Here is a 14,324-nt window from a genome sequence, read left to right as displayed (position 1 = left end):
ATCTGCCAAAAAACACAATAGCAGGCGATGCTGAATTGATTTATTCCATCAAAAATAGCAAACTAGAAGTCCTGACTGGAGAGAAAATAACTGCAGTTTGTCAGTTTGATTAAATTAAAATAGAGAAAAGAATTCTGCAGCAAATAACCTGCTTCCAAGTGTAATGTTGGTGTGGCATAGGGTTTAGTCCAGATGCCCTTTTCTCACACAATCCTCTTCATTCATCATACTGGCACTAATGGTACACTTGGAGTCTCTGGGCAGTACACTATTATGCAATTCACTACAAAAGAGTTATACCAAGATCCTTTCCTTTCTAACCTTTATTTAGCTGCAGGTTGGGGCTGGACTGGATTTTAATGCATTTTGTATTAATATTAAGAGTCATTAAAAGGACTTTGGGAACTATAGGACTCCTGCTTTTCTCTATTATAAAGCCCGTGTCCTGGAAATACCTCAAAGCCTTAGTTAGCATGACATTTGGCTATACAAAACTGCATCTCTTGGCGTTTGTACAAACTTTGTAAAACTAAAGCTTTACTTCACAAAGTTAAAAACCAAAACCATTTTCACACAGATCAAGTAAAAACACAGAAAGGACTTTAAAAACATAAAGGAGAGACAAACTGAAAATGCCAGATTACTGAAACATGCTCAAATGTAATGATGTGAAAATGGTGTTCATAAGGCTGTGTTACTATCGTTACTATTTTGCTCAAATGTAGAGATAAACACCGATATATCAGGCCGATATTTGCACTTTTTAGCGCATTGGTTATCGCCCTTTGATCTCCAGCACAGGACGATATTTATAATGCACGTCCTGCAGTTTAAAGAATAGACACAAAGCTTTATTTGAAGACTTCAGTGCGAAAAGATAACTGCACAAAACATCACAAAACACAGCTCTTTTAAGATGCATAATTTGGGGGAAATAATCAAAATCAATTCTAGATATCGACCCAAAATATCGGCAGAGCTTATCGGCCATCGGTTGCTTTGGATGCTAAATAATCTGCATTGGCATCAACCATAAAAAAACCCAAAACATATCAGTGGATCTCTACTCAAAAGCTAAAACAGAACAGTTAAACGTGAAGAAAAATGTGCAGAAAAAAAAAAAAAAAAATCAAATACAGAATATTATATCTTTTGAACAGTCAAGAACTCACTATCCATAACCTAAAATGCGTTGTGTTGGTGACTTTATTCCAAACACATTTCCCTAAATTCAAATGATTGCTCTTTTACCCTGTGCTAAATCCTGCTGGGTCAGATTAAGGGCAGCTTCTTTGGCAGGGCGCACTCTAAGACGCCTCATACATCTTAAACTCTCACTGATTGATCACTGACATCCAACCCCGGGCCTTGAGCTTTCTACTCTCCTCTCTCCCCTCGCCATCACTCAAAACCAGGATTATTTCAGGCGGAAAGCCAACCCAGCCGCTAAGGTGTATGGACTTGCCCCACGAGCAATACCATCTGCATGAGACCTTAGACACGAGCGCAGTTGTCGCATACAGAGATGCCATCGGAGCCCAAAATACAGTGGATGGAGGGTCATATGAGAGAAAAGGGAAAGAGATATTGGCTCGCTCTAGGAATGTCAGCATGTCTGTGGCAATGCGTCCTGGGAAATAAAAAAATAAGAGACGCTTGTATGCAGGGGTTTATTGTCAAGCCAGGTTTGATGAACGCGGATAGCTCACTGAAGTCGTCCGTCTTTTCTCGCTCGTGGCCCTCGTAGAACCAGTGTGCTAGTACTAAGCCCGTCTGGCCGCACAGCGCACTTATTGACTCAACAAAATCCACGGCTAAAAAACTTCTCACAGAGCATTACAAACCAGTAGTTCTCAAACTTTTCACACCGGGTCAGAAAATATTTACCTGTCCTGTCTTTATGTCAAGTTCCTGAAGTGTATAGAAAGTTCTTCAAATGTAATAGGAATCTCGGGGTATTTTTTACTCTGTATTTCTCTAATACTGCATCACATGAAGTAGCCGAGTTAATCTATTTATGAACTGATGTTTAACGCCTACTTTTGGAGCCAAACTATCCAATCACAAAAGGCATAGGGAATAACGCGTCACATAAGGCAACGTTTTGTTTCTTACGTAACCCCAAATACAAAGTGTATTAGTATTATACATGGGTAGTGAGTAATTCTGTAGTAGCGTGTATTAAAAAACTCGAGAACCACTCAAATCTCATCTGTTTTCGTAAAGCAAAAACCATCTTCACACTGGAGGCAAGATGAGCACCAACATGATCAGATCGAGTAAAAGCGCATGGACTTTAAAAACACAGAAGCTTGAGTAATTCCAGGTGTAGTGAATAACATGTAAACAATATACCAAAAATATGTTTCTTATGCAACCTCTAATACAAGTTGGTTCGAATCTCATCCACGCTGTTACAAAGCCAGGGGCCGAGTTCAGACGTTACTTTAAATATATATTTGGCATTTCGATGTCACTGAAAAAGCTATTGTACTGTTTGAACAACATGAGAAGTGTGTGTTTTAAAGAAAGCCACTGGATATGAAAGGTCTCTCAGGTGTGTGGGAGGAATTATTCACACTCAAAATCCAGAGAGTGAAACACATTGGCTTCCAAAGAGAGCAGGGCTGTGCAATAGTAATGTTAAAATACCAGCGGACATTTGGGACATGTTCTTTACGTCTTTTTTCCTTTTGTAATTGCCATAAAAACTTTTACTACATCCCTGTTTTTCAGTTTGGAACATGACAACTTGTTTTATGCCAGATGCCTTACAGTATACTACTCTTTAGTAATGAAAACGAACTGCCTCACCTCAGTTAAGATCGTTTAACTATGATTATAAAGGACTTTTCATATATATCTGTGTTTTCACGCAGCCATCAACTTAAAACAAATATAGATTTTTACTGGTAACATGTTTTTTTTTTGTCTTTTTAAACTGACAATCAAAAAAACAGTCACAGATTCTTATGTTTACATTTTACCTTTTACTGTTTAAGCCAATTATCCAATCAGAAAGCAGAATACGCTCTACACTTTTGGTTGCCATGAACATGAACATGAAACCAGTTAATAAAACCAGTTAAATAATAAGCTATTTTAATTATAGGTTGCCATGTTTTCCACCAGCTTTACAAGAGCTTGGGCCTGATAAAAAGATAAAAATATGCATTATTCCATATGCGATTCCAGCAGGGAAGAGTCATATCTACTGTACTGTCTCCATTACTAAAAGATTGAGGAGGCTAAAATTATTTGTTGCCATAATTACCCCGGCCTGTTAATTTTCAGCGCGTGTGTGGGGGAAAATCACATTAGCACTTGTGGAAAGCTGTGTTCACTTTTAAGCATGTGAAATTGATGTGGTCCTAAAGTGTGGAGAATTGGATTAGGCTTCGCTGCGTTTGATACATCCTGTTGGCACACTAGATTGTTTTTTCATATTTTTTTCTTGCTTTTTTATATCTGGCTGGCATTTTATATTCATGAGCACAATGATTTTTATGAAAATAGCCCTAGGACTGTTGTGGCTCAATTAGAACATTCAGCTGCAAGCAATTAGTCGACTCAAGTGGGTGATAATCTGTGGAGGAATTTTTCACATGGACACCTCCCCGGCAGATGTGAAACTGCAAGACTTTGAAATAATTAATTCAACGATAACAATATTCAGCGAGGAGATTTTTCATGTCCCCCCCGTTTTCAAAATTCTAAAATAATTACATAGAATAACGTTAATGATAATGGCGGCGACTGCGGCCACAAGTCGCTGATGAAAACACTTTAAATGTAAAAAAAAAATGTATTGCAGTCGTATTTGTTAATGCCGAGCGCACACGTTTGCCCATCTGGTTTAGTTGTTATTGTTTCATTATATTAGCAGCCCGTAGAAAGCCTTAAGCAGGAGCAGAGATGCAAAGGGATGACGGATCATTGTCACTGGAGCAAACACATTAGGATATACAATATGAATAAGTGACCCGCATCTATGGATTTTCTTGACTAATGAGCTTCAGCCTAAGTATTTGATAACAACACCATTGATTCCTGTAATATAACATGACCAGGCCCTGCCACCACTCTGCCTCATGTGATATCCAAAGAGCATATGACAGACAAAGTGATCAATGCAGATATGCCACTAAATGACTGCAGAAAATTGAATGGAAAATGACACAGCGCAGAATACAATGAGAATATCCATTCATCACACAAAAACGCTAACTCCGGCTAACTCTTAGAAGCTCAGTTGTTTTACCGATTTTGGATTGTTGTGGGCCTTATTAAACCTAGAATATTACATAGATTAAATAAATATAACACAATAAACAACCATCATTCTTACTTCTGCTTCTTTTTGAGTAATATTATTTTAAAGTAATATATTTAGATTCTTTACAATAATGCTCTAAATGTTTCGAGTGGGTTGCAGAATGCTTACTGTGCACTTAATAGCTGGTTGATAATTTATTTATTTATTTATGTTTTAATAGTAAAAGAAAAAGTTAAATCTGTGAACTGGACAAAAAGTTGTAGGAGTGAAGACATTTCGCTGCTTCAGTTTTGGTCACATTACTGCTGGACACTGCCTTATATCTGTCTGAAGGGAGGAGCTAACTACAACTGTGCCTGAGTCATAGTTAGTATAACCATTCAGGCCCCTAATGGATTCTCTCACATCATTTTTACCATATATTTCTTTGATATTTCAGATTTGTACGTTTTCTGTCACATAAAAATTGGTAAAAATCGCTACATTTTCCACATTGTCTGAACACTATCACATTGTAGTTTGTAATTATTATTTTAATGCTATTTATTCAGCCTGAACTGTCTTAACATTTCCCAGCCCACAGTAAATATTCCGCTGTGTTTCTCTTGTGCAGCAGACTAAATGCTGCCTGAACACTATTTATATCAGTGACAGGACTGCTTGCACGGCTCTCAGAGGAGGCACAGTGTGTCCGCCTGACAGCACTCTGCCTTGTTCCTGCTCTCCCTACATACAACCTCAGTGTTTATTTAAAGATCTGCAGATTAAGATTTTATGAAGATCCACATTCAGTTTATGAGTTTCACTGGGACACACACAAGTTCACCAGCCATTAAACCTATCTTAATTCTCAACTTGGTAAAATACTCTTTGGGTTATGTTTTGATATAGGACTTGTTTGAGATGTTTGGATGCTTTCACTTGGTTTTCATTTTGCACTTTTTCTAAATTTGATTTGTTATACTTTAGTTGTAAAACTTTAACATGAAGGTGTGCTCCCTCTGCCTCTCTCTCTCTAGGTGAGGCACTATTTTGATCAAGAAAGTTCAAAGATGACAAGGTTTGTTTCATGTGGATAGCCTTAGAGATTATAACCATAACCCCATAACAAATGTTGGACTCTTGAGATATGATACCACATTAAGAAGATATAATGCAAAAATATTGGTAATACAACCTTTAAGAAGAGCACAGTGTAAACAGTGTATCACTACGCCTCCCCCATACTAAATGTGACTCTTTAAGGTCATTCCATCAAATGTCACTGGAGTAATCCCTTTGACTTTAGTAACATGGATAATACCTCAGCTAGTTTAAAAATCAATAGGTGTAAGTGACGGATGTGAGCCAGACAGACCCGCCCCGAAGTCCCCCTCCCACCAATAAATATAGTCCTAATTCCAACATATGACAGTAATTACACCATTCTTGAATGTCTTAATCCAATACTGGGCCAGAGTCAAGTGGAATGTGAATGGTTAATTCCTAACTACCTATTTCCTGAACAGGACTGAGGCAGAGAGAGCACAAAGTGTACTGGGGCCGCAGGTGACTGTGTGTGTGTGACTCGTGTAATACTTGGGTGTGTATGACTCGTGTGTGTGTGTGTGTGACTTGTGTGCGCGTAATGCGAGTGTGTATGGCATGTGTGTGTGACGCGTGTGTATATGTGTGCGACTCGCATGTGTGTGACTTGTGTGTGTGTTTGTGTAACTTGTGTGTGTGTGACTCATGTGTGTATATCCCTCGTGTGTGTGACTCATATGTGTGGGACTTGTGTGTGCATTTGACTCGTGTGTGTGTGAGACTTGTGTGTGTGTCTTGTGTATATATATGACTCGTGTGCGTGACTTCTGTGTGTGTGTGAGACGTGTGTGTGACTTGTGTGTGTGAGACTCGTGTGTGTGTGTATGGCTCGTGTCCATGTGAGACTTGTGTGACTTGTGTGTGTAAGACCCGTGTGTATATGACTTGTGTGTGTGTGTGTGACTTGTGTGTGTGAGACTTGTTAGTGTATATGACTCGTGTGTGTGTGACTTGTGTGTGTGTGTGAGACTCGTTTGTGTATATGACTCGTGTGTGTGTGTGACTTGTGTGTGTGTGTGAGACTCGTGTATATGAGACTCGTTTGTGTACATGACTCGTGTGCATGTGTGACTTGTGTGTGTGTGAGACTCATTTGTGTATATGACTCGTGTGCGTGTGTGACTTGTGTGTGTGTGAGACTCGTTTGTGTATATGACTCGTGTGCATGTGTGACTTGTGTGTGTGTGAGACTCGTTTGTGTATATGACTCGTGTGCGTGTGTGACTTGTGTGTGTGTGTAAGACCGTGTGTGAATATGACTTGTGTGCTTGAGACTTGTGTGTGTGAGACTCATTTGTGTATATGACTCGTGTGCGTGTGTGACTTGTGTGTGTGAGACTCGTTTGTGTGACTCATATGTGTGGGACTTGTGTGTGCATATGACTCGTGTGTGTGAGACTTGTGTGTGTGTCTTGTGTATATATATGACTCGTGTGCGTGACTTCTGTGTGTGTGTGAGACGTGTGTGTGACTTGTGTGTGTGAGACTCGTGTGTGTGTGTATGGCTCGTGTCCATGTGAGACTTGTGTGACTTGTATGTGTAAGACCCGTGTGTATATGACTCGTGTGCGTGTGTGACTTGTGTGTGTGAGACTCGTTAGTGTATATGACTTGTGTGTGTGTGAGACTCGTGTATATGAGACTCGTTTGTGGACATGACTCGTGTGCATGTGTGACTTATGTGTGTGTGTGACACGTTAGTGTATATGACTCGTGTGCGTGTGTGACTTGTGTGTGTGTGTGAGACTCGTTTGTGTATATGACTCGTGTGTGTGTGACGTGTGTGTGTGAGACTCGTGTATATGAGACTCGTTTGTGGACATGACTCGTGTGCATGTGTGACTTGTGTGTGTGTGTGACACGTTTGTGTATATGACTCGTGTGCGTGTGTGACTTGTGTGTGTGTGTAAGACCGTGTGTGAATATGACTTGTGTGCTTGAGACTTGTGTGTGTGAGACTCATTTGTGTATATGACTCGTGTGCGTGTGTGACTTGTGTGTGTGTGAGACTCGTTTGTGTATATGACTTGTGTGTGTGTGAGACTCGTTTGTGTATATGACTCGTGTGTGTGGGTGTGTGTGTGTGTGTGAGACTCGTGTATGTGAGACTCATGTGTGTATATGACTCGTGTGCGTGGGAGATTTGTGACTTGTGTTCGTGTGACGTGTGTGTGTGTGTGTGTTAGGTGTGTGCGCTCACCTCGGCTGTTTTCTTAGCTGCCATCGCTGTGGCCCTGAAAATGATTTAATTTTTCAATGGCCTGTCTGCTATCAACAGGCTTGCCTCTTGAGAGAGATGTCTGCCTTGATAATTGTGCCATGAACCTCATCAGCATTTCAGATGAAATGGAGCCAGACGGGTCACTTTGAGTTTAAGAGACGCTAATTTGATTGAAATTCTAACTGGGAGCACCAGGAAGTAGATTGTGCCTTTGCCGTAATGCGCTGCCCTCACTCATGTCGCCTCTCTGCTCCAGTTACACAGCAATTGTCTTCACTGCAGCGATTCTTTAGTCAAATTGAGTCTGTGAGGGAACTATTAGAGGGCACACAGGGAGCAGGCATAAACAACCTTTTGGCTTTTCAAATCAGTCTAAATTTAGCTGGGCTTAATGGTCATCCCATGGCAACCAGTACAATTTTATGTAATGTCAAACTGATTGTTCAAAGCTCACTTACTAAATGTTTTCAATTTATCACAGAACAGCAATAGTTATTTTCTTGAATACATTTGGCTCTGTTGCCATTATAAAAAGCTGCTGAACAATTGGAATGTTTCACCATGGAACAAAATTGCAAAAGCCTCATTTTATTTCACATTCATTGCAACCCATTACATTATATTTATTTAATTAGCGTGTACTTTGAAAACAAGCCCAAAATGAACTGACAATTATATGCACACACTTGTAAATTGAGACCTAACACGAGGCACAGTACAAGCCATTTGGGTCTTTTTCTATTGGTCTCACGAGGAACCTGAGGTTTCACAAATGAGATGGAATCACATGGCCATAGATCAGGACACTCCGGCTGCACTGCACCAAAATGAGGGCCATCCATCACAAAGCACTATCAACACTTATGTCAACTTTGCTTTGGAAGAAATATGAGCCATTTGTGCTTATGTGCTGTTGTTTAATACATCTGCTGGCAAGTCTTTGTCTCATTAGTGTCATAAATTTGAATTTTGGTTTTATTTTCTGTCATAAACATAATATTAAGTATGTCTTCATTTCCCCGATGAATCCGATTACTATTTATATGGTATTCTTTACATGAGGAAAAATGTCACGATATTCCAAAAGGCCATAATAAATCCAAGTTATGCTTCTTAGTCATTATTACACAGGTTTTAATGCTAGAAAGAAAGAAAAGTATAATAAAATAAACAGAATAAAATAAACATATTCAAGGAAATAATGTCAAATACATTGATATGAATCATTTGACGTGATATCTTTTATGTCTTTGTTTTCTTTGTAAAGAAACAGCATGAGTACACTTACAAATCTCAAATATCTACTTTTAATCATTCTAAAACATGTTTGTTTGGTGCCCAGTGAACACAGGGGCAGTGTGTTTTACTTAATGATTCATTGCACACAAAGGTGCCATGCAGCTGTAGCTGTTTTAGAGCCAAAATAACACCAATTTCTGGCCTTTTGTCTGTGCTCTGTTGCCCACACCTCCAGAGTAACCAGTGCTAAAACACCTAATATTATATTAATAACATGTGGACACTGAGCAGTGATTACCTCAGCAGCCCAAAACAAAGCAGGCGCTCTCACAGTAATACATTTTATAATGATCCAGTGTGAGTGGACGCACTGCTCTGTCATAAGACACAAATATTGTCTCTGGACCCTGCTAAATCAGCAGAACATACTTATTGATCGGCCTCCTCACATTGCCAATAGAATTTTAAGTCCCACTGGTAGCACAATGTATTGATGTCATTATCATGGTTCAGTTGAGCACAGGGGTGGTCACTGTGTCGGCTCCACTAGAATGCCTCTTATCCACTCAGATTCTCTCACAGGTATTCTTTTGGGACATGGTGTAATCTTTTCAAAACTCAAGCTAAAATGTATGCTTTAATTAAAAAGTATAATTCAGAAAACACCAGCTTAGTACAATCTCTGTTAAATATCTACAGCCTATTCTCATGGTACTTTCATAAATACTTCGTAACGCTCAAGGATTTACATTATATTTTGTCCTCCGATGGGTTTATGCGGCAGCAAATCAGCATCTATAGATGGAAATGATTAAATCCAACAGCTTACATTAATTAAACGGCATATACTGTCTACCACACGGTGAATTGGCAATCAACACATATATTGTCTAATACTATAGCTCAGTATAATAAACATAATGCAATTTTCCTCTTTGAATGATTCCATCGCACTTTCTAATAGCAGTGATTTGAACTGTTGAGAAAAAACTTGTATAGAAGAGCGTACAAAGCCTATCTTTTACATAGTGGAGAACACAGGCGAGGTCTGAGTGAAAAGCATTGACCCTGACTTCAATGTTAACACGCTAAATAGGATAGCTGCAGCTTGTGGTAAAAGCACTTCACCTCAACTTTGTTTCCCTGTAAATGTAGTTGCTTGAGAATTCTTTTTCACCTGTATTAATAGATTTTTGCATGTTATGTTCTTGTTATTTCTATTGAATCCAGCATTAAACAGACACAAGTCAAGGAAATGGTGACTTGGCTCCAGTTGCAAGTTTAAATGATCAGGAAAAAAGCATGTGACAACAAATCATTCAAAAAAGATGGGCTCTGACAGCTCCAGAAATGCAAATGTATAACAACAAAATATATAACAAAACAAAACTATATGATCTAAATGATTTTGCAGTTGCTAGAAAACGGTAATATTATGTGATTATGTTGAATCCAATGCCTTGATTAAAATGTGGGTTGTGGCATCTGGTGTAAAACATGTGTCTTCTGAATGCTCTGAAGAGGCATATTTGTTTTGCAGTCACACCCCTATCTGAGTAAATAAAGACTTTCATCACGCGTTCTTGCAGGTAATTTGTAAAACCTCAATCACAATATAGTAATTTCTCTGTCTTTTGTTTTCCAGATGCAACAATAGAACCCAGTGCATTGTAATCACGGGGTCCGACGTCTTCCCTGACCCCTGTCCAGGAACCTACAAATACCTGGAGGTCCAGTATGAGTGTGTCCCCTACAGTAAGTATAGCCTCCTGTCATGATTTGTACACCACCTCACTTACCATTCCCTTCACTGCTCCCTAATTTGTCTTTTATTAACTCCACTGGCTTATTCTCTGTTCTCATTATTTCAATTTTTTCTGCCGTTTTACCTTGTCCAGACACTCTTGCAACACCTTCCAGCAGTTTTTTTTTCCCCCTTTCCCCATCTCGTCCTTCATCTGTGTCACACTATGAACTTTTCATGAAATATGACCTGTGAAAGCCTTTGGTCGTCCTCTGTACTGCCTTCTATTATTGATGTACTCACCGTGTTTTCAGCCTGGACCTACAAGCCTGTTTATAAGAATGGGTAGAGTAGATGGAAAGGCCAATGTCAGTCTATCAAGCAGAAAAAACAGAATTACCCTGATGACTTAATATACATCTATACAACAGGTGTTTGAATATGCAAACAGATGTTTCATTATGTAACAGGCTTGCACCAGTAAGTCAACAAGTTGATAATTTCACCCATTTTCTCCACCTGTCCCATGCTAAATTATTCATCCCCAAATCACCCAACAAATAACATTTAGTTTGCCCTTTCAATTAAACCACCTCTTTGTCCTTTAAGTTGCGAATATGTCATCTTTCGACACACCTTAAGCAACATTTACAAGATAATTATTCTGAGTCTTTCTTTAATTGATATGACAAAGAAATATTATTTAGTTATATCTGTAGATTTAAATCAGGCCTGCATATAAATAACATTTTCAACCTTTTGCAACACGCATTCCAGACTGCTCATTACTATCCAAGCTGTCCGAGTATATCTCCCTTACTACTAAATCAGAACACATTAGTGCACACCATTAGATGGGGAAACTCATTACACCTTAAAGGTTAACCTCACCAAGGCTTTGAGCACCTGTAATTAAAACCGGAATAAGAAATAAGTATTCCAAGTCACCTTTTTGAGCGGGCCCAATTTTAGCGCCCTTTACCTCTAGTGTTTTTGGCTGACTTGTGAGCGAATGTCTCATAAGTGCAGTATCGATTCTATGTCTTGCTACCTCAAGCCTTAATAGCAGGATTAGCCCAGAGGTGCATTTACGTCCACCTACTGTTATCATCATTGTATTCTGCCACTATTTTTTTTTTTTTTTTTGCACACTTACTAATCTTCTGCCCAAGGACTTTGTGCCCTGGCCAAACTTGCAAGCCGGTCCAATTCCAACTCACTTAAAGTTTCAGAAATGCATGTCTGTAGCCCCTCCGTCTTTTTTATGCTTCTCAAGGTCCATGCCCAACCAGAATAGGATCAAGAACTCAGAATGTTTCGTATCGCAACTGCCCCGGTAAGTGCTTAGTGTTCTCCCCGTCTGATTCAGTCCACACAAGCCCAGTCCAGTCCACTTCTCCCCCCCCCAAGCCCCGAGTATGTCCCGTTCTAAATTGTCTTTTTTATAAGCAGTCCCCATTTGATTTGCCCCTTACCGAGCTCCCATTTTCACCAATGTATACTGTCAAAATTCTCCAAAACAAAATGCGTTTAGTACCATATTATTGCGAAATTAAGGTTTACAAGTGGCACCGTAGCAGTAGTTTCTAGCGGCTTAGGATCTAGCGGATTTGCTGTGGATACAAGGCTTGAGAAGTTATTTTGTAAGAAAACATATTAAATCCCTATTAAGCTGATCAACGACAAGCCTCTAGACAGTGCCCTATTTTAATATATATTTTTTTTGCCACTGCATCTGTGTCATATAAATTTACCCTGAAGTTTACCACACTAGCAGATGTTATTTTTATTATACACTAATAAATAATAAACCTATCCTTAATGCAATTCCTGGAGATTTAACTTGCAAAGAAATGGCCGTCATTTCTACCGTTTTGGCGCTGTAATTCAGTTCCTGTCATCAACTGCCCTCATTAGCAACATTATCTCCACGTTCAAGCCAAGGATGTAAAATGTGCTTCCACCTGGCACTGACTCACCCTTTTGAATTGGCCCTAGTAATTGCACAAATCAGACGACATAAAAGTCAAGATGTTTCTTTATTAAGGTTGTTCAGCGCTCACTATGTTCAGATAGCGAGACCTAATAATCTCCAACTATCTTTATTTCAGATCACATAAAATGCCAAGTTGAGTCATTGGGCATGCAGTCCCAAATGCTAAAAATGTCGTCTTACATCAAATGCCAGTAACCCCTTTGTAATGTACAGTTCACACTCCCCTTTATATCGTAGTTTGCATCTGTTTAAACAATAGTGTGACTGCAGAATCCCACAAAGCATCTCACGTAGATTAGCCTTTATGTCTTGTGATTTTGAGTTCTTTATGGTTGGCGTGGGCTGGGTTGTGCCATGTCTGTTCTTGAATGTTGCTATTTTAAACTACTGACGTTTCTTCCCTTCCTTTGTGCAATTTTCAGGGAGCCTCATCACCTTTGTGAGATTCTTTCTGACACCACTGATCTGCTCTTTACATGTCTACTAACGTCACCACGTCCTTCGCCATGTCTCGTATTTTCCCTTTCAGATGCTCACGGTTTCTTTGCCTGTTGTCTTACCGTCAAGGACACTGCAGTAGTTATAATTTGTTTGCTTCTTCACAATCTCTTTGTTAACAGGGCTGTTGAGTTTCCTTGGCAGAACGACCTGCTTTTATGTTGCATTTTACTCACATTTATTTTCTTTACTCTCTGATGCTTGGGTCAACATCTACACATCTATGTAATTAATCTGAAGTATTTTGGAATGATGAAAATGAAAATGTTGCTTTACCAGTTCTGTTGTTGGTAATTCAAATTCATACCAAATATAATTCTGAGAAACAAATGTCTTCAATGGAAATTATAATGTAACAGATCTATATTTGCATTTTAAAAGGTAAAGTTTTAGAGTGGAACTAAAAAGGTTTACAGTGAAGTTTTTACACCTGCTGTTACTCATTTAATTCCAACTTGAGTGATTGTGGATCAGTAAAAGCAACAGAACCATTTTTTTATTTTTTTTTTTCCCCCCGAGTATTGTTTTCACAATTGACCTTATATGAAATGCATTAAATGTAAGCACGTTACTTAAATTGGCCAAATGTGTAGCTGATGTGTGGGTTGACCCTGGCATATACATAACATACACTGTCTCATGTAGAATCCTAGTTTTGCTGTTTGTTTGTTTCTATATTACATATTAGTAAATTGTTAATATATGAAAAGTAAAGTCCGATTTAGTTTGTAACGTCATAGTCCTGATTAATTGCTTGGCAGAGTTTTAGCAAACTTAAATGAGTGCCTTGTTAAGTATTTCTTATAATGTATGGAAGCCTTGCACACAAAAGGACAAAAAAAACTGACTAATTACGTTTTATTGCTGAATTAATCCATGTTTCAACTGCCAAGTGCTTTAGAAATGGAGCTTGGTCCAGTGATTAACACTGATTACTTGTTTTCTTGATAAGGCCAAGTAGAAAGTTGGTAAATTAAAATGGCAAAACCAAGCCAGATTTGGCTTCTTGTGGTCTAATTGCATTGTACAAACATAGCAATTTATTAATTCCATTTTGGTGCCCGCTCCAATGGAAGCCATACAGTGGTGGGTGGATTAGCATGTTCACATAAACTTCATAACGTTGTAAAAATGATAAATCATTTTTTGGCTTGTGTAAATAACCAATTTAGAAGCCCACAAAATATATCAGAGTGACAACTACTTAGCGGTTGACAAATAGATTATGCAATACAATTTTTTGTATTTTTTATGGCAGCAGCAG

At 38.8% G+C, this 14,324-nt stretch overlaps 1 protein-coding gene across 19 annotated transcripts in view; it reads left to right on the top strand.

Moving 5' to 3' along the window:
- The window catches only part of adgrl2a (adhesion G protein-coupled receptor L2a), a 108,090-nt gene that overhangs the window by 42,746 nt on the left and 51,020 nt on the right, over positions 1–14,324 (top strand). For all 19 annotated transcript variants that reach the window (XM_055221102.1, XM_055221110.1, XM_055221107.1 and 16 more), the window contains exon 4: positions 10,468–10,577. In XM_055221102.1, the coding sequence (XP_055077077.1) occupies positions 10,468–10,577 (110 nt within the window). The remainder of the gene's footprint in view (positions 1–10,467; positions 10,578–14,324) is intronic.

This window comes from Periophthalmus magnuspinnatus, chromosome 4 (genome assembly GCF_009829125.3).
Source record: "Periophthalmus magnuspinnatus isolate fPerMag1 chromosome 4, fPerMag1.2.pri, whole genome shotgun sequence".
Lineage (NCBI taxonomy): Eukaryota > Metazoa > Chordata > Actinopteri > Gobiiformes > Gobiidae > Periophthalmus > Periophthalmus magnuspinnatus.
The sequence above is the reverse complement of the archived record's forward strand: the minus strand, read 5'-3'. Positions and strand labels throughout refer to the sequence as shown.